We start from the raw sequence: 21,636 nt of genomic DNA, 5'->3' as shown, positions 1-21,636 counted from the left end.
AAGCTCTGTGGTGACTCACATGATAGATGAGATGACCTAAAACCCAATGCAACAACAACCTGTTAGTAAGTCATTAACTTACTGATGGTAATTAACTGATAGTAACTTAGCAAGTCATACCTTTGACCCACCAACCCAGTGATGTCATATTGGTGTCAGATGGCACTGCACATGCTCTAAAAACAGAAGCTTAAAAGACTGATTGTTTTAAATCTAGCTTCACAAACAGAGTGATACATGTTATGTTCCGTGTCCACTTTAATTGAAAACTGGGAGGAGCCAATCTGGTCATTTTCAGCGAGACTTTATGGCAACATCCGTAAAGCTAAAAGGAAAGATGTGTCACTCTGTCTTCTTTCCTGTAACTTTAGCCATTTAAAAGCGGGTTTCTGTATTCTGCAGAACACGAGTGGGCATTCTTTAACCATCAGACGTTATTGGCTTCGTATTCGGGTTAGGGACATGTGAACCTCTTGAGTAGAAAAACACAAGATAGCAAAAAAGATGAACTGGTGGTAGAAACGCTCACTAGTGTGCCGCAGAGAATCACTGCCTGCTCTTAATCTTCTGTAATCTAGACGAGCTTCGATGCCGGCGTCTTCTTGAACGCCGGTATCGAAGTTCATGTATTCGTTACACGAACTTGAGTCAGTTTGGGTTGTAATGCATGTGTTTGAGGACAACATTGAATAAGGAGAGGGGTTTCAGTGAGTTACTGAATGCTGTCGGGGCTGGACAGTAACAAGATTTAACACGGAAGTGTAACGCAACGCAGCTGACCGCCCTCAAGAAGCTAATTCACAAAGCTAGCCAACAATGTAGCAGGATATGTGTTACAGTAATGTTGCGGCATGGCTGGACAATCATTAACAGTGTAGTGACGTCCTAAATGCTGGTAGTTGTAATAAGACTACTTGATATTTTCTGTGCAGCTGCATAAAACGGCAAAAGACCGGAAAGAATAACTAAAATAATCCGGTTTTGCTGAGTGTTTGTGTTCTTGTCTGGTGTATGTTTTGAGAAACTTTTCTCACATTTTATTCAAACCGCTGCTGCACTGTAACCGATCATTTCTCAAGCCGCTGTTTGCTGCTTTGTGCCGGTGCTGCTCTCTGTTCTGATAATCAGCATGGGAATCAACGTGGCTGTGGGCTGCATCGTGTCATACGTCCTCCTGGATGTTGTCACCACCACTGTCCTGTACGCACATGGATCACAGCTGAGCACCTTCACAGAGGATGCCCTCAACTTTAATATCCTTCAGTCTGCACTGGACATCTGGGGGACAGTGCTGCTCCGAGCCTCCCTCCTGCTGGGAGCCTCTTTAGGGGTGACATGGAACAAGGTGGACGGCCCGCAGAGGGTTGCTAAATCCACCAACCTTATTCTCTTCATCTGTCTGATCGTCATCACCTATACATTGGTCAAGCTGCTGATGCTGACTGAGGTGAGCATCAGTCACCAGCCCTGGCTCTTGAGCCTGATATGTTGGACTTGTGCCTCTTCTCTGGGAGTAATGCTGCTCTGGAGGTGGCTGGGGAAGGAGCCGGAGTCTGAGAGCAGCAGTAGTGGTAGAGGAGCAAGGGGCCGTGAGGACACTGAAAAGCTGGTGGAGACAGTTGGCGAGGAGGAGCAGGAGTTGGGCTCTGAGAGAAAGAAGGAGAAGGATAGCAGCTCGGGGGCCACACTGGGACGCCTGCTGAGTTACTGCAAAAAGGATGCTGAGCTGCTCTCTGTTGCTGTCCTCTTCCTCATCATTGCTGCTGTGTGTGAGTGTCCTTAATGTCACATTATTTACTGCTGTCTGTTATAAAGGATTTAGACACACTGCCCCAATGCAACTGACAAAACAGTGAAAACAGACACAGTCTGCAGGTTCTGACTACGCTACTCATGCCACATTACACAACACTTTTTAATTACAGATAAGTGCTATGGTAGAAAAACAAGTGTGTTCTTTTCAATATGTTCCAATTGTTGATGCTTTCTGTCATGGAATTATTAAAAGGACCCCTAACTCGCTCATATGGATCCCAGTTCCTAAAAGACAAATGTTTTTTGTCATAAAGCCCAAAGATATTGATCAGTATATTCATCTACATTACTAACCAGAAGCCTCACCCACCTGCTGTTCAAACCTTCTGTTTTAAAGGACTAGCCAATCAGAAGAAAGTTGACTTAAGCGGTGCCTGTGCCAAGGCCCTGTATATTAAACGCTGGGTTTCATTTCAACTGTGAAGCATACAGAGCGTCTCTATTAGAGTCCAAGAATAAAAATAAAGGAGCTGGAAATGGTATATTTGGTGAATGCCAATAAATGTCTACACCTACATTAATAGGTCATAGTAACTCTAAGGCTCATTATTGTTTGTAACAGTGGGCTGAATGCCAGAGCCTCCAACAGCACTCACGGTTTTATCAGTTTCATCAATTCTTTAATTTATGGAATATCATTAAATACACACATTTCATTCAAATCATTTTGGAAGTTTGCTCATTTTCTTTGAAGTGCAATATAAAAATTTGAGGTATTTTCTGTACTCGTACATCTAAACTATGCATTTGTCCATCCATCCATTGGTTTTGTGCTGCTTAAAAAGCGATTACAGGGGCAACAGTCTGAGCAGAGACGCCTAGAACTCACTTTCCTCCACCTCAGCCTCCAGCTCTTTCACAAGGATATCCCAAACCAGCCAAGAGACATAATTTGTCCAGCATGTTCTTGGTGCACCCAGGGATCTCTTTCTTGTTGGGAAAACAAGAAACGCCTCATATTGGAGGTGTTCAGGAGGCATCTTAACTAATCTCCCCTTGCCTGAACTGCTCCCCAGGAACTGAGCATCTGAGCTCTAAGGGTGAGCCCAAACACCCCGAGGTTCTGTTCCTAAATGTTAGAAAAACATTTGGGACAACGGGAGTCCCAAATGTCCCAAAAAACAAAAAAACGCCCTCACTAAGAATGTACAGTGACCTTATTTTTCACTCAGATTTAGAATTGAATAAAAAAAAGCATGGAGCATGGAGGTTACCACTGTTGCCGCACAGCAAGAATGTCCTGAGTTCAATTCTCCATCAGGCTGTGGTCTTTCAGTGTGGAGTTTGCATGTTCTCCCCGGGTACTCCGGCTTCCTCCCACAGTCCAAACACATGCAGCTTGTGGGGATAGGTTAACTGATCAATCTAAATTGCCTATAAGTGTGAATGTGAGCATGAATGGTTGTCTGTCTCTGTGTGTTAGCCCTGCGACAGACTGGCGACCTGTCCAGGATGTACCCCGCCTCTCGCCCTATGACAGCTGGGATAGGCTCCAGCACACCCCGCCATCTTGAAAGGGATAAGCGTAAGCGAATGGATGGATGGATAAAAAACAAATTAAATAAAATTGAATGCTCAAGTTGTCACAAAGCCTTTATGTATGGATCATCAGTTCAACTTAGACTTTAAAAAACATTAAGTAATGATGACTCTTTGCTTTCAGGTGAGGCTTTCATACCGTACTACTATGGGAAAGCCATAGACAGTATTGTGGTTCACCAAAGCATGGAGTATTTTGCCAAACCTGTGATCATACTTGCAGTACTCGCCGTAGCTAGGTGAGCATCTGCAGTTGTAGGTTTTAATTTTTGTTTTTTATGTTTTGTTTACATCTTGTTGTAAATTACACAGAGGAATGCATTGTGCTTATATACTGAGATGATCCTTGGCAAAGCTGCTTGCTTTGTTTAGATGATGACGTGTGTTAAATGCCAAATCACAGAACTGCTTCATGGCAGTCTTTTCTCTCTCCTCAGTTCACTTGCAATCGGAGTACGAGAAGGTGTCTTCACCCTGACGTTTGCGAGATTAAACCTTCGTCTCAGGAACCATCTTTTCCGAACCTTGATGAGGCAGGAAATTGCCTTTTTTGATGACAATCACACAGGTGATGTTGAACGTGAGTTCCTGTGCACACATCTTTCCCTTCCATTGATCCGTTCTAATGTTATTCCACGCCCATGTAACCCTGCAGGTGACATCCTTTCACGTCTGTCTGCTGACACCACCCAGGTGAGCGACCTCATCTCCCAGAACCTCAATGTCTTCCTGGAGAACGTTGTTAAGGGCGTTGGCTTCTTCATCTTCATGTGTGGCATGTCCTGGAAGCTCACACTGGTGACAATCATGGGATTCCCTTTCATTGGTCTGATCTCAAAACTTTATGGTGAATACTACAAGGTAAAGTAGTTTTGTCTGAATGTTAATTTCTTTATAGTTTGCTTCCAAGAAGTCAGATATTATTGTAATTTTTTTAAAGTGGTCTTGAGAAATAGTTATTACTGTTGTTGAGTATTGCAGCATCAACAGTGATCAAGTCAAAGGGAAATGACAACGGAGGCAAAATGTCCTTAACATTTTGGAAACTTTGTTCCACATTAGGGAACGCGGCAAAACCTTTCCTCATGGGTGCCATTTTTGTTGGGGTACATTTTCTCTCTCAGGGGCGTGATGACGCAGCATACGTGCTTCCTTGTGGTGACAAATAAAATACTGTCTCTCTGTTAAACAACAATAACCATAATACAGTTCAACACATTGTACAACATGAGTACACATAGGGTGACCAACCGTCCTCTTTTCCCCGGACATGTCCACTTTTCACGTTCTGTCCGGGGGGATTTTCGAGATGGATGAAAATGTCAAGGGTTTTCCTATAGACATACAGAGGACCCATATGTGCGACTTCGTCCCGAAGTAAGTGGTTGTTCCGCGCTCACAGACGGGACAGAGTGCGCAGCGGCGCGCTGAAAAGATGCCACAAGATGCCAAAGCGCAAGTGCATCTTTTCAGACAAACTGCAAAACAAATTTCCCTTGTACCATCCCTCAGAATAAATGGGAGGCGGAGTCCACTGTGTGCAGAGCTGGCAAATACGTTTGTGTGTCTAACAAAGGTTTAAAAAACGTATAAACAGTGGTGCATATAAGTGGTCCGCAGGTGCGCATTCGCTGTCAAAATAAAAGACGCGCACCAGATAAGAAGTTGCAACGCGCGTTCGCGTACATATAAAAGGCACTGTTTTTGTTCGCTAGAGTGGGATTTTCACGGCATATTCTGCACCAAATCTTTGTGCGTTCATCATTTGTTTGAAGCCAGCTCACCTCCTGCAACCACTTTTCTGAGAATACGCAGTTCTTTTTGCGGTTCGCACTCCTTCTGACATTTCTTTGGAGGTGGAGGAACACCAAAGTAATTGCTTAAAGGAGCTTGCTTCTTCGACATCTTTAAGAGTTCTAAACAAATGTCTGTCTTCCTCCAGAAAATCTTATGTACGCAAACGTGCGTTGCAACTTCTTATCTGGTGCGCGCCTTTTATTTTGACAGCGAATGCGCACCTGCGGACCACTTACGTGCACCCTGCATATAAAGGCTGTGCGAGGCGAAAATTCATCTAGTAAGTTGACGGAGTTCTTTGTTACACCTGGGAAAAACGAGGATGTTGTTGTGTCTGCAGCAGAAGGTGCACTGGCATTTCATACTATGAAGCGTCACAATAGCTACAGATCCATGGATTGCACTAGTGTGTTGCTAAAAAAAGAGAAGCATTTCCAGACTTTAACAAAGCCAAAAAGTGCCTGCACCAAGACTGAAGCTATTGTCAATGGTGCCATAGTGCTACATTCAGTTGAAGTCACTCTTTGAGATCTTCATAAAATCCAGTACTGTGGCATTTCTCAGACTTACCAGAGAATATATTCCCAATCATACTTTGACTGGAAGAATGGTGGCATGCAAAGAAAATTAATTGAGGTTAGAAACGCGAAATGACACAGCAGACACCATTGCGCATTACCTCACTGGTCATTTTTCTTATACAAAGGAGGCATTATTACTGTAACGTTATTTAATTCTAGAGGTTTTTGAATTATTTTTTTGCACTTCTTGACTTGTAAAAGCCTATAAGACATTTTTTTATTTCACCACTCATTTACTGCACAGAGAAGGCATTATTTAAATGTGTTAAAATTTTCTTTAAGCAAACAGTATTATTAAAAATCTTCATGACTGGGCCAAGTGTCCTCTTTTTTGGAAATCAAAATATGGTCACCCTAGTACACACAATGTATATCTTAACAACAGTAAATGTAATGTCAGGTATTTGGATGAGCTGCTCTGTTATTTTTGGTTAAAAGTAGTTCTCTTTTCTCAGTGTGGGGATTAGTTTTTACGAAGAAAGCTACAGTTAATCTGTTGTGCATTCAGAGAGAGTATAGTGTACCTGTATTATTGTCAAAACAGTGACTTTGTGATTGTCTACTTGTGACACATCTCGGGGACATGTGTAGATTGTAAAAGTGTGATAAAGGACCTGACACACACTGGATTTCCGTGCTCATGCAAGTGTTTATTTGTGTTTCAGCAGCTGATTCTGTTGCTTCAGCACCAGAGTACTGGGAAACAGTCACTCCCTTGTAGGGATGTGCGATATGACCAAAATTTCATATCTCGATATATAGTGTTGGGAAGGTTACTTTTAAAATGTATTCCATTACAGAATACAGAATACATGCCCCAAAATGTATTCTGTAACGTATTCCGTTACGTTACTCAATGACAGTAACGTATTCTGAATACTTTGGATTACTTAATATATTATCATGCTTTTTACAACAACGTGAATGTACTATTGCTGTGTGATTTATTACTATTACTGAAGGTCCGCGACTCCGAACTGTAGTAAAGGGACCTCTGACTAATACGGCGGGGTCCCTGTCGGCTCGTAGCCGAAAACTAGCTTTACTTGTTGTCTGGGTCAACTTTTCTTGCGAGAGACGGAGAGAGGCGTTGAAAGACTGCTCCAACGGAACTTATTGTTTTCGGAGGAAAACACGAACACGGTGTACAGTCGAGTCTTAATAGCTTACTTACAACTGGGCTCGTCAGGCACTCTTCTTGGCTGAAGTGGTTATTATTATATTTACATGCTTCCAGCTCCCGTTTTTCCTCGATGACAACTCGTACTTTTCCACTCCCCTTTTTCTCCCTCCTCGCTCTCACAGACCCATAACGTGTATGGCAGTCCATTCTCCCTGCAACACGGACTACACTGCCCATGATGCTACATTCTTTAGAGCTATGCTTGTAGTAGGGGTGCAACGATATTCGTATCGATATTGAACCGTTCGATACAGTGCTTTCGGTTCGGTACGCATATGTATCGAACAATACAACATTTGTAATTTATTTTATCAACTTTCCTTCTGACGATGCTGTCTGTGTTGAGCGCTCAGTGAATCTGCGTTCGACTACTCCGCCTAGGCTGCACTGTCGAGCGCAGATCCACTGAGCGCTCAACACAGACAGCATCGTCAGAAGGAAGAGCGCAGGGCAAGCTAGCAAGACAGAAGTTAAGCTCTCCTTGCAACATTCAGATCTGGCGTTTGGAATTATTTTGGTTTTCATGTGACGTATGACCCTGAAGGTAAGCGAGTCATGGACTAAAGTAAAACAGTATGTTGGATGTGCCATGCAATGCTCAATTACATGGGTGGGAACTAGTGTGTTAGCGCAGTTAGCTCGTTAACGTGTTGGCCATCTAGCCCCATGCACGGGGCGATCGGCGGTAGCTCGTTAACGGAGATTTGCCGTGTTGTGGCGTTAAGGTCATTTCAACGAGATCAACCTGAAAGCACTAATGGGAATACAACGAATCTGACTGCACATTTACGCCGACATCATCCTAGTGCAAAGACAAAAACAACAAGCATGCTACTAACTTTAGCCGAGTCATTTAGACAGCTGTTAGCACATGATTCTCCTTATGCTGCTGAGAATATAGCCCAGAAGAAGCGGATAGTATAGCTTTTATTTTGGAAAGAGACATTTCTCTGTAATAAACTCTCTTTTCCAAAGATGAGTGATTCCTCAATCAGATACAGGGCTTGCAATATCGCTAGCTCGACGTCCCGGAGCTAGCGATTTTTTCAGTCGGGCTACCAAAATCTATCTCTTCCCTGCCCGTCGGGCTATTGTAGGAAAAATATATGTCAATGCTTTTGCATTCTTTCAGAAATGTAGCTGGGTAATTATGTCATTGGCATCGGTGAGCCACTGTCAATATGTGACATATTGTAATCGCGTTTGAATTTGCGCTTGTTTTTTTGCTTTCACTTTGCAATCGTGCGAACTGTGTATAGAGAGCGACAGCACTGATCTGTGAGTGATGATAATTTGTGCACCAATTCCTCTGACATCGTCTTATTAATCGTTAGCTTACTATGCAAACATGACAAGTGAAATCTCCCGCAGCTTAAACATGTGAGAGGTTGATCGCGCAGAGAATCGCTGAGCATTATGTGAGTGCGTGTGTAAAAGCAGCAGGATATATATTTTAGTTCTGCTGAGCCAAATAAGACAGGTCAGGGTGAAGAAGTGACAGCCAAAGAAAAGCTTACCACAAAACGGAGAAGTTATGACAAATCAGACTATAAGGCAAAAAGAAAGTGCAGCTTTATGGTTTCATGGACAAAATAATTTCTGTGGCTGCAATATGACCAGGGCTGCACATAAGTGGTCCGCAGGTGCGCATTCGCTGTCAAAATAAAAAAACACGCACAAGGGTTAGGGTTAAATTTAAAAACTGTACTTTTGAGTTAAAATATATATTTATAATTTTAATAAATGACAAATTAAAAAGGCATGAACATTTTTTTTGTATCGAAAAAATATCGAACCGTGACACCAAAGTATCGAACCGAACCGAACCGTGAATTTTGTGTATCGTTGCACCCCTAGCTTGTAGCATTCTGCCTGTTAGCTTAGCACAACAACAACAACAACGAAAAGGCGCTCTCTCACCCAGGAAACACACAGTCGCAGAGAGAGAGAGAGCGTCGCCCTGTAACCATGGCAACCGTAACGCTGCCGCCTGGAACAACAGAACGTAGCTGTCAAACAAAACCCAAACAGTCCTGACCCGCGACAAAATGAAACAGGAAAGTACCGCAGTGTAATCCATTTATTTCAACAAAGTAACTGTATTCTGAATACCACCTTTTTAAACGGTAACTGTAACGGAATACAGTTACTCATATTTTGTATTTTAAATACGTAACGGCGGTACATGTATTCCGTTACTCCCCAACACTGCCGATATAAGACATTTATCGTCCCGACAACGGTATATATCACAAAAATTTTACATTTTCTGTAAATTCCATGAATGTCGGGCAACTCGATTTGCATGAGTTTTTTTTTTTTTTTTTTAGCTGGTCGTGTACCTGGAGTCAGGTGTTTTGACCAATGCATGAAACCTTACATTTTTAGACATTTTCTTTGTGAGTATTTATTACATGGTGTGCTGCGGGGAAAAGCCGGTTCTAATGTTTGATTCGAAGGTTTATTTTTTAGCACCTGATGGCTATTTCTTGCTTCTCATCTGTACACTCTGCGTACTCTTTCACGTGATTCAGTTTATTTTGAAAAATCTCAACAGGATCTTCAGATTTATTGTGAAAGGTTTATGTGGAAAATAAAGAAGCGGAAGACGGAGCCACGCGATGGTTTTACGTTGTTGTTGCAAACGTCAACGCATAAAAACAGTCGCTTGCCCGTCCGGAGTGTGGTTATGTTAAATATAAGAGAAAGAGAGAACTTTAAGAACTTCTACACTGACCATCAAAACGATAAAAAAAAAAAAATGCCGTAAAAAGTTGATTTTGCCACAACACGAAACAAATGATAGCGTAATATGCAACGATTGACGTTTTCATATCGTTATCCGATATATATCGTTATATCGAACAGCCCTACTCCCTTGCAGCTCCATTTACTTCCTCCTCTGTCAGCGGCACCGCAGTCACTAGCTGTGTCCCAATTAAGAGACCGCGCGCTTGAAGTACTCACACTACGAGTACTACGTACAGTGCGTACTATAAGTATGAGAAGTGCGGAAGTGAGAGGCTTGTGAAATGGGAAGGTCTAGCCTTCATCGTGCTGTTCAGGTTGCCTAGCAACCATGATACTAACCGCGAGAAACGTTTCCAATAGCATTGTGTGACATAAATGAAGGAGAAAAAATGTTTTGTTGGTCATTCATTTTTGTCATGACATCCCTTTGATTAGTTGAGTATCTGAGGCTGAGACCACAGGACTGTAAAACGTGATTGTTGGGCTTCATTTCTGTACTGAACAGTCATTTTAAGATTAGCTAGTAAATAACAATTAGCTTATGTTGTTCATGAGACTAAAGTCATCTCACTTTGGTAATGTGTATATATATATATATATATATATATATATATATATTAGGGGTGCAACGATACACAAAATTCACGGTTCGGTTCGGTTCGATACTTTGGTGTCACGGTTCGATATTTTTTCGATACAAAAAAATGTTCATGCCTTTTTAATTTGTCATTTATTAAAATTATAAATATATATTTTAACTCAAAAGTACAGTTTTTAAATTTAACCCTAACCCTTGTGCGTGTTTTTTATTTTGACAGCGAATGCGCACCTGCAGACCACTTATGTGCAGCCCTGGTTATTTAGCTCGTCATATTGCAGCCACAGAAATTCTTTTGTCCATGAAACCATAAAGCTGCACTTTCTTTTTGCCTTATAGTCTGATTTGTCATAACTTCTCCGTTTTGTGGTAAGCTTTTCTTTGGCTGTCACTTCTTCACCCTGACCTGTCTTATTTGGCTCAGCAGAACTGAAATGCTTTTACACGCTCACTCACATAAGCTCAGCGATTCTCTGCGCGATCAACCTCTCACATGTTTAAGCTGCGGGAGATTTCACTTGTCATGTTTGCATAGTAAGCTAACGATTAATAAGACGATGTCAGAGGAATTGGTGCACAAATTATCATCACTCACAGATCAGTGCTGTCGCTCTCTATACACAGTTCGCACGATTGCAAAGTGAAAGCAAAAAAACAAGCGCAAATTCAAACGCGACTTCAATATGTCACATATTGACAGTGGCTCACCGATGCCAATGACATAATTACCCAGCTACATTTCTGAAAGAATGCAAAAGCATTGACATATATTTTTCCTTCCTACAATAGCCCGACGGGCAGGGCAGAGATAGATTTTGGTAGCCCGACTGAAAAAATCGCTAGCTCCGGGACGTCGGGCTAGCGATATTGCGAGCCCTGTATCTGATTGAGGAATCACTCATCTTTGGAAAAGAGAGTTTATTACAGAGAAATGTCTCTTTCCAAAATAAAAGCTATACTATCCGCTTCTTCTGGGCTATATTCTCAGCAGCATATTAAACATATCAGGTCCCCATAAGGAGAATCATGTGCTAACAGCTGTCTAAATGACTCGGCTAAAGTTAGTAGCATGCTTGCTTGTTTTTGTCTGCTTCCACTTGTCTTTGCACTAGGATGATGTCGGCGTAAATGTGCAGTCATATTCGTTGTGTTCCCACTAGTGCTTTCAGGTTAATCTCGTTGAAATGACCTTAACGCCACAACACAGCAAATCTCCGTTAACGAGCTACCGCTGATGCCGTGCATGGGGCTAGACGGCCAACACCTTAACGAGCTAACTGCGCTAACACACTAGTTCCCACCCATGTAATTGAGCATTGCATGGCACATCCAACATACTGTTTTACTTTAGTCCATGACTCGCTTACCTTCAGGGTCATACGTCACATGAAAACCAAAATAATTCCAAACGCCAGATCTGAATAAGAATGGGGGAGGTTCAATTTGCCATGTTGCAAGGAGAGCTTAACTTCTGTCTCGCTAGCTTGCCCTGTGCTCAGTGAATCTGCACTCGACTGCTCCGCCTAGGCTGCACTGTCGAGTGCAGATCCACTGAGCGCTCAACAAAGACAACATCGTCAGAAGGAAAGTTGATAAAATAAATTAAAAATTTTGTATTGTTCGATACATATGCCTACCGAACCGAAAGCACTGTATCGAACGGTTCAATATCGATACGAATATCGTTGCACCCCTAATAAATATATATAAAAAAAAAAAAATATATATATATATATATATATATATATATATATATATATATGTATATGTATGTATATATATATATATATATATATATATATATATATATATATATATATATATATATTACATTACAGCAGTGAGCTTGAACTCTGGGTCAAAGTTGCAGTTATTTATATTTCCTATCACCTTAAATCGTCACTCAAAGACAAGTACCTTTCACAGTGTATATACAGATGTATTATACATAAGAGACAAATATTGTTCGTTTAATATGTTGGCATTACATTACCTTTGGCTCAGTGCTTACATATATGTGTAAAAAGAAAATGTACGAGCTGTGAAAACTGTTTCTGATAGAATGAAGAGTAGACTGATATATTAAATATTCCTTTATTGGGTGAGAAAATCAGACCATGTCATAACTGCTTTAAGTCACACAGAATAGATATCAGAGCCTTAAACAGGCTGACTTCTGCTAAATGGGTCTAACTGGGCAGAAAGTATACAAACACATAACATCCTTATAGAATATGATGTAACACTATAGATCAACTTACCTCAGAATATATAAAGCATATAAACAATTACAGCAATATGATGCAACAAACACAGCAGTGCTACTGATCCAAAATACTCAAAGCTTCATAGAACTGAAACAAACATTTATTTTTAGATCCATTCTGCTGCTGATACATACTTTAGGTTTCTGAACATTAAACTGGTTGCTGCCTTTCATAGTGTGTAACTTGAAGGCCCTGAGTACTTTCTCCCACACTGAAAACACTGGAATGATAAAATTATTTGAACATTACCTAATAAGACTGATTCAGGACAGACAATTAGTTATTTTAAACTTTTCTAGCAGTCCTTCACAAACAGGGAGCAGTCTGTCTATTCTCTCCATCTGTCAGCTGCTGCTGGCTCTTCCTCCTCCTCTTCCTCACACACTGCTGAGTTTGTCCTGGTCAATCATCAGGGGTGACATAATATTCAGTACTTACTTTTGACAGTTCACTCTTCGGCCGCTCCCTTCTTGCCGCAAAATACGGCAGACGGCAGAAGCAGAGAGGCCGAAGAATGAACTGTCAAAAGTAAGTACTGAATATTATGTCACTTATTTATGTGCAAATGTTTAATAATGAAGAACATTAACACATTACTGTTGGCCACATGTCAGCAGAGTTATGTGACATTAGCGATGTTTGTACTTTGGTAATTTGGTTTTAAAGCCTTTACTTTAAAATATACGCAGTTCAATAGTCGACATTAATCTTACAGAGAATGTGATGATTTTATGTATACGGTAATTAAAGTCAGTCATATATCCACAAACACAACAAGCTGAAAGTCAGTGAATGTTGCTCAGTTTGCAGTCCTGAATATCACGGCAGGATTCACTGCACTGTTAATGTTAGCTATGTTATATTGCTGCCTCTGTTCGGTGGTGTCGAGCCAAACGGACTTTAACGTGTGTTTGAACGAGCTGACGGTTCACTCGTTAAGCTGAAAGAAAGATGCTTTAATCACAGGAGTCACACATGTGTCCACTGTAACATCTGGGAACTCTTCTTGTTTAGCACTCGTAATAACACAAACACTAATCCTCCTTCTCTTGTGCTGTTTTGTAGCAGTGTCTACACCTGAGACTGTCACCTGTCTGTCTGACCCAGAGTTCACCTTTAATGGTTTTTCAAAGAACCTTTTTAAAAAGGGTTCTTTAAAGAACCATTTTAAAGAAGCTTTTTTGAAATGGTTCTTTATTTCAAAATAAAATGTATCATAAATCGAATTTGAGTAGGGTAAAATAAATACGAGCACAGCATAGACATATATTAATGGTTTATTGCCATTTTGTAGTATACCAAAAGACACAAAGGCATTTTAACCCTCAGCACCACATCACTACTAATACATGTCACATATTAGTCATTTAAACAGTAATAATTAAACATTTTTACTATACTATAAATAAATATATATAAACACTATATCTATAGATAACACAACAATTAATACATGTATTGTTTAATTAATAAAACATCAGAAAGTGATAAAGACAGATTAGAAATAGCAATTGCTTCATAACAGACCGATAGATCAACACATTTTCATCAGCAGATGTTTGCATGTTCAGTAAAAAAATATTTCAACAAGTTTTTGATTAAAATTATCAATGAACTTCAGCCTTACCTTATGTAAGGTAAGTTTCATGTTGGACTCATGGTCCTATGTTAGTCCAGTTTAGGATAATGTCTCTGACGTATGTATCATATCAAATATATGTCATATCAAAACAACCCCACACCTGCAGTTGTTTCAGTTTTTCACAGGTGTTTCCTGTCAGCTGGTCATCCTCACTCAGGTGGACATCCATATCAGCCAACCAAACCTCCCTTTGTGCTTCAAATCCCTCCCACTCTGAGACAAGGAGCTGAGAGAGAGAAAACAAGGGTCAATTATAAAGAAGAGAGAAAAGTGAAACCCTCCTCAGAAGGTCTTACTCGCATACCTGCAGTTGACCTGTGATGGACTCCTGTTTGGCGTTCACGTCATCCCAGCGGCGGCCCCACTCCCTTGCTGCCACCAGCAGCCGAGTCTGCAGGGTGCCCTGGAAGAGCTGAGTTAATGTTCGACTCCTCCTGGTCAGGCGGGCTAGAGACCACACCCCTGCTACAAAAGAATCTCTGACACTATTCCCGGACAGGCCCTCTATTATTTACGATTAGATAACTTTTATATTTTCTTCTGTTCTTTCCAGAGTCTGGCCAAAAAGGTGCAAACAACCCTCGCAGAGGCCAATAAAGTTGCAGAAGAAACCATCTCAGCCATGAGGACGGTGCGGAGCTTTGCCAACGAGAATGGAGAGGCCGATTCCTATTACGCCAAACTCTTAGTCATGTTCCAGTTCAACAAAAAACAAGCCCTGGCCTACGCTTGCTACATGTGGTCCAGTTGTGTAGGTATCTGCAGTTACCCTTTACATAATTCATCTGCATGGTTTATTTAGTGGTCTCTGTTTTAACCTTACAGCAAGGGATTTTTTGTGTGTTTTCCAGGTCTCAGAGCTTGCTCTCGAGCTGGCTATCCTCTACTATGGAGGCCACCTTGTGATTACTAATCAGATGAGTAGCGGCGCCTTGGTATCTTTTTTCCTATACATGCTCAACCTCGGCGAATGTCTTGAGGTATTTCATCTATCATTCTCCACAGGTCGTTTGTTTTCTGTTCTGAAGACATGGCAATGAATCCATGTTGTCTTCACTTTGCAGAGCATTGCATCAGTGTACACGGGCCTCATGCAAGGAGTTGGAGCTGCTGAGAAGGTTTTTGAGTATCTGGATAGGAAACCCGAACACCCCTCTGATGGCACAGAGGCTCCGGAGACATGCGCCGGTCTGGTTGAATTTAAAGACGTCACGTTTGCCTACCCGACACGCCCTGAAACTGATATTCTCAAGGTTTGTCCTCAGGGATCCTGAACAGCTGAAGAAATTATTCACAAGTGGTCTGTTTGACTCATGGTGGTAGAGATGAGGGCAGCTTACTGGAAGATTGCAACAATATAACCAACTAAATGAGGGTGAAGTTAGGATACGGTTGACATTATGTCTGCTTAGTTTGAAATGGGTCTTTTTGCAGGGGGTGTCATTCCTCTTGCGTCCCGGAGAAGTGACTGCCCTTGTGGGACCTTCAGGCAGTGGGAAGAGCTCCTGTGTGAGTCTTCTGGAAAATTTCTACCTTCCTCAGCAAGGCCAGGTGCTGCTGGATGGAAAGCCTGTTCAAAGCTTTCAGCATGACTACCTCCACTCCAAGGTTAGTCAGTGTATAAGACATTTTCATGTGTAATCTTTGTATTATTTATTTATTTATATATATATATTTATATATATATATATATATATATATATATTTATTAGGGGTGCAACGATACTCGTATCGATATTGAACCGTTCGATACAGTGCTTTCGGTTCGGTACGCATATGTATCGAACAATACAAAACTTTTTATTTATTTTATCAACTTTTCTTCTGACGATGCTGTCTGTGTTGAGCGCTCAGTAGATCTGCGCTCGACAGTGCAGCCTAGGCGGAGTAGTCGAACGCAGATTCACTGAGCGCAGGGCAAGCTAGCGAGACAGAAGTTAAGCTCACCTTGCAACATGGCAAATTGAACCTCCCCCACCCTCATTCAGATCTGGCGTTTGGAACTATTTTGGTTTTCATGTGACGTATGACCCTGAAAGTAAGCGTGTCATGGACTAAAGTAAAACAGTATGTTGGATGTGCCACGCAATGCTCAATTACATGGGTGGGAACTAGTGTGTTAGCGCAGTTGCCGTCCAGCCCCACGCACGGGGCGATCGGCGGTAGCTCGTTAACGGATATTTGCTGTGTTGTTTTTTCAACTTTATATTTAAGCTTGTGACTGACATTTATGCAATATAATGATGTAAATGGAGAATAAACACAAAGAATGTGTGCTTAAATTCAAAGAGAATTTGAATAGTTTTCTTCACTCTTTTAGCACAGGAGCTCTCCTGTGAAATACAACTTTTTTAAAAACTTTTTTAATAATAGGTAATAGATATAATATATATTAGTGCTGTCAAATAATTAATTTTTTTTTATCAGATTTATCACTGGGTTACTGTGGATTAATTTTGATTAATCACAATTAAATATCATTCATTTTTATACTATATATATATATATATGTATATATATATATATATATATATATATATATATATATATATATATATATATATATGTATATAAATATCGCATTTCATTTTGCATGAGCAAACAGAAAAAAAGGGAAAATATACACACTTAACATTTTTATTGAACATCTTGAACATTCATGTTAACAAAAACCTCTGTAAACATGTATCGTCTCTCTCTGTCACTCTTGGGGAGGCACTTCAAGTCCTTGAAACGAGGAACCAAAACTATGTAAAGTGCATTTTCTCAACGACATTAACAGGTCTGCAATTTGTTGCAATCCACTTGGCAATTGTGTCAGTCAGTATGTCCGAGGTAGACTTCCTGAGTCCTGGATGCTCCGTGAGTGGTTTGTCGTAAGCTGGGTGACGCGTTAGCCACAGTCCTAGCAGCACGCCTGGCTAAAATATTCTTCGCGTCAATGTGATTTTAAGCTGGAAGTGCTTCGGTGAAAAGAAAATTCCTTCTTGCACAATGTGCATAATACTTTATGTCTGTCGACTGTTCCGTCTTGTTATTTTTTTAATACTCAAATTTCCCATCGAGAGGGCCAATGTGTGTTTATCATCTTCCATATTGAGTTGATTGGTTCAGCTGCCCGTCACTACCAGATCAACTGCCCATTTGCGCATGTGCGAAGGTAACTCTACTTGGACAAACTGCCTGAAATGCGTTGACAGAAACATTTCAGGGATTTTGAGTCATTCCAGATGCTTAATTGCGTTAAAAAAATTTAATCGTGTTGACCTTGATGGCGGATTAATTTGCGTTAATGTGTTAATTTTAACAGCACTAAAACAAATTTTATATATATATATATATATATATATATATATATATATATATAAATTTGTTTTTTTATACATGTAGAACACAGCAGGAACTAGACTAAGCAGGAGGCCTGGCTCTGATACAGTGTTCAGGAGGCTATAAACATGCTAACAGTAAATGCACTGTGATGTTGAATTGTGCACATTGGCACAATCCAACATCACAAAAACTTTTGTTGAGTAGTTGTCTGAAAATCTCCCGAAAAGAGCAAAACTGCCAATGTGTTTGTCCATCACTGTTTTCTGATTTTTCCTGCCCTGTGTCAGTTTCTGCTGGCAATGATTAAAAACTAGTCTCATAAAAGAAAAACATTAAGAAGGGCTAAAAAACATAATTTCTTATGAATAAAAAGCAAACATTTTTCTAGGGGGCTATTTTTAGTGGTACACTTTTCTCACTACACTTATGTGCCATCTGAAAAGCATTCAAAGCAGCAGGGTGGTGTACGCAAGACTCACTCAAAATAAACTACAGCCTGCTACTCGTGTTACTTGTAATCAAACAGGACATCTCAGTGTAACAGTCTAGCTTCATGATGAGTTTTTTTTTTTTTTTTTTCGGAGTCCCATACTTTGTATACAAATACACCCCTTGGCTTGTTAGTCTTCAGCATACAGTAATTTCTATTCTTTATTGTGTGTCTGCAGGTGGCTCTTGTAGGTCAAGAGCCTGTGCTGTTTGCCCGCACAGTTGAGGAGAACATTACCTATGGCCTGACTGATGTCCCCAGGGAGGCAGTGCTGCAGGCTGCCACCAAGGCTAACGCTCATGATTTTATTACCACTCTTCCTAAAGGCTATGAAACAAGTAATCATTAAATCTGTTCATTTGTAAATCAGCTTTTTATGTGCTCTATGTGTAATGGACATGCTTGTTAAGCTGGGACCTCAAGAGGAAAAGTCACATTTAACATCGGTCCCTGGCAGATTTGTTTTACTATACAGAGCTTTACTGTACATTGCAAAGCTGCTTGCAGAGGCATCGGAAACTATAGGTTGGCTGATACAGCTTAAGTAGCATGCACCATTTGAGATCTGCCAATAGGATGTGTGGAAAAGTAAGAAGTGACCATGAGATAGTATGGCTGACACTGAGATCAGCTGATTTGCCAGGCTTGCCAGCTGAGCCTGACTCTAGGGTCTGCTTAAAACTAACACAGTACTCAGATTTAAATGCACAAATATCACAGCCATACAAAAAAATAGAGCTATGTTCTTTAATAAAGAAATGGAGATGTGTTTCATAAGATGAAATGATGTATTTGACTGACTTTTACCTTACTGTTTTCTTGAGGTGTTGGCGAGAAGGGCACACAGTTGTCAGGGGGACAGAAACAAAGGGTTGCCATTGCAAGAGCTCTCATCCGCAACCCTCGTGTTCTAGTCCTGGATGAAGCCACTAGCGCTTTGGATGCAGAAAGTGAACACATTGTAAGTGTTATCAAAGCCAGAGGAGAGCTTCAGTACAGCAGCTGTTACCAAGCAGACATGCAGCATATTTGCATTATGGAATAATATAGAGGTGTTGATGTATTTGCTGAATTCACTACAGGTTCAACAGGCTCTGAACAATGTCCTGCGGGACCACACCGTGTTGGTGATCGCCCATCGGCTCAGCACAGTGGAGAAGGCAGACAACATTATTGTAATTGACAGGGGCCACGTGGCAGAACAGGGATCTCACAGTGAGCTGATGGCCAGCGGCGGACTCTACTCTAAGCTGGTTCAGCGGCAGGTCCTGGGCATCGAGACCGGGGAGGAGGACCTACACTCGCCACAAAACGCCAGCTGCAAGTCAGGTGGAGGACAGCAGTGGAGAGGACGAAGCAGCAGCGGCAGCCTGAGCGAGTCTGAGTGTAGTGTGCGTTACTGAGAACGACCTGCAGTGTGTAGATGTGGCACTGGACTGCAATTAAGTTAAAAATACTTAAATCTGCATTTGGGTTTGTAATCTGTTGGACAAAGACACAAGTTTTGTAGTGTTTCACCTGCACACTACCACAGTGGATTTTAAATTCATCAATATGAGACTGATGTGCAGACTTTTAGCTTTAATTTAGGGGGTTTCATTGGCAAAACTTTGCCATTAACAGATTAACGGTTGCATTATGGGCATTGTTTTAATGCAAATGTTTTAAATGTTTTTAAAAGAAAGAAAGAATTCTGTCATCATGCACTTCAATTGTTTTGCTGTCTCTCTGATAGGTTAGTTCAGGTTTTGCAGCCTAATGATGGCCTCCCTCACTTGCACTGACCTCTCTTTGGGTTCATATTTAAAATTACAGTGAAAAGCTATAAAATACACATTCAACACTTTAAATCAATTTCAGATATTATGTTGGTGTCATTGGTAATGAAATAGCAAGGGAACGGGCCTCAGCTGGCCATGAAAGTGCTTGTACAGCCACAGGGACAAAAAAATGACAAATTGTATGTCTCCAACAAACTATTGACCTATGTGTTTCCAAACATATAAAACGGGGTGGGGACAAATAAAACTTGAATGAATATCCTGTTTGGATATTATATTAGCTTTAAGGAAAATGTGTTGCTGTTGATGTGCTACAAGAGAGGCGTGGCTGTATTTTGTGTTTTTGTTTACCTCTGTATTGCACTCCAGCAATAATTATTATTTTGTTGAAACTTCCTCAGGATTTAGTTCTGCTGTTGTATTGTTTACGCTGTAGCAGGCATGGAGATGCTGGCTTGTTTTTACTGCGTGGAGTAGGTGGTATTATTAGTAAAAGGAAAAGACAGGTGCCTTTGTCTGTGGAATAGTGTGCAATAAGAATATTATATGATTGAAAATGAATAGCACTACAGAAACATACTGCAATTGTATTTAACACTGACAATGAAAAGTAAATGTAGCTAAATAAAATATTCCTTTATTTTTGCAGACATGTTATATATGTATGTATATATGGCAAGTGAATATATTCTGTATATGATGGTAAAATCCCCTTTTTAAATGGCAATAATGGATCATGAAATATGAATCTTACAGTCTGATCTACGCTGTGTCTGTGTAATACTGGTAAAACATCCCAAATAAAATTCTGAATTATATTTATGTTGCTTCAATGACAGCGACTACAACTGAAATAACATTTATTTATAGACTGAAAATGACTGAAACTTTAGTAACTAACCAATATGCAAATGTTATAGCAAAAATTGACTATTCACCATAAAGTCTATACATTTGCCAATTTGCTGTTTCTTCTACGTTGTTCCATCAAAATAAGAAGGCTTCAGGAATCTATGATGGATATTTTACATTATACTACGATTATGAAAACAATTGTCATTTAGCCCTGGCCACAAACCGTCATCCACTGGGCTCAGGCCACCTCTTTGCTTTTACACTAGCGCCATCTAGTGTTGTTGTCACGGTCATGCATTTTAAATAAAGACTACTTGAGAATCTTTTAGTCATTAGCAATAAAACTCTCTATAAAAACTGTGTTAAACGCATATTTCCTGATTAAAACCTAATTTCTTTTTTCTTTTTTAAAGATGAATGATTTGCAAATCATCAAAGCCTTTCATTTAAAATTGTACAAAAAAAATTTCTACAAGTAGGTGTAAAGCTTAAAATGGTCAATGTATATTAAACTAAGTAGATTAACTTACAAAGGTTCAGTAGCTTGGTCTGATATAAACGGAGCATTTCAAATCTTCCTCCCTGCTTAGTAAAAGAGAACTGTGGGCAGATAGTTTGCTATTTAAGAATACTGTTGCTCAACGCAAAGTTAAAAGAGTTTGAGGATTTCAGTACCAACATTTTGTGTGTGTGTGTGTGTGTGTGTGTGTGTGTGTGTGTGTGTGTGTGTGCGTGTGTGTGTGTGTGTGTGTGTGTAAATGGTAGAGATTGCATCCTCAGTACTAAAAAGAAGAGGAATCATATAATTCTAAATAGGTTTTTTATTTTTTGTTTTATTTATGACATTTTTTTATTTCATTAAGATACTGCCAAAACACATTCCTTATGTATTACAGCAACATGGCTTTTTAACAAATGGGCGCAGGTTCTACTCTGGCCTGCCTGCAGTCCAGAACTGTCACCCACTGGAAATATTTGGCCTACTGTTACCTGACAAAGCATTCATG

General features: G+C 40.4%; 1 protein-coding gene across 1 annotated transcript; it reads left to right on the top strand.

Annotated features, from left to right (window-relative positions):
* The first annotated feature begins 586 nt into the window (after window positions 1-586).
* Window positions 587-20,592, top strand: abcb9 (ATP-binding cassette, sub-family B (MDR/TAP), member 9). The gene is made up of 11 exons (XM_040050140.1): window positions 587-1,769; window positions 3,479-3,593; window positions 3,792-3,922; window positions 4,010-4,215; window positions 14,727-14,924; window positions 15,025-15,153; window positions 15,238-15,426; window positions 15,608-15,781; window positions 18,172-18,331; window positions 18,818-18,954; window positions 19,076-20,592. Exons 1-11 carry the CDS (start codon window positions 1,130-1,132, stop codon window positions 19,394-19,396), a joined length of 2,400 nt encoding a protein of 799 aa, XP_039906074.1. The 5' UTR covers window positions 587-1,129; the 3' UTR covers window positions 19,397-20,592.
* Window positions 20,593-21,636: the final 1,044 nt, after the last annotated feature.

This window comes from Simochromis diagramma, unplaced genomic scaffold (genome assembly GCF_900408965.1).
Source record: "Simochromis diagramma unplaced genomic scaffold, fSimDia1.1 OVJJ01000159.1, whole genome shotgun sequence".
In the NCBI taxonomy this organism is placed as follows: domain Eukaryota; kingdom Metazoa; phylum Chordata; class Actinopteri; order Cichliformes; family Cichlidae; genus Simochromis; species Simochromis diagramma.
The sequence above is the reverse complement of the archived record's forward strand: the minus strand, read 5'-3'. Positions and strand labels throughout refer to the sequence as shown.

Excerpts from the sequence above, each read along its gene's own strand:
- abcb9 (XM_040050140.1), top strand. The coding sequence starts at position 1,130 with ATGGGAATCAACGTGGCTGTGGGCTGCATCGTGTCATACGTCCTCCTG. Across the intron at positions 1,770-3,478 it reads CCTCATCATTGCTGCTGTGT|GTGAGGCTTTCATACCGTAC; the intron begins GTGAGTGTCCTT and ends CTTTGCTTTCAG. Across the intron at positions 18,955-19,075 it reads ATGCAGAAAGTGAACACATT|GTTCAACAGGCTCTGAACAA; the intron begins GTAAGTGTTATC and ends AATTCACTACAG.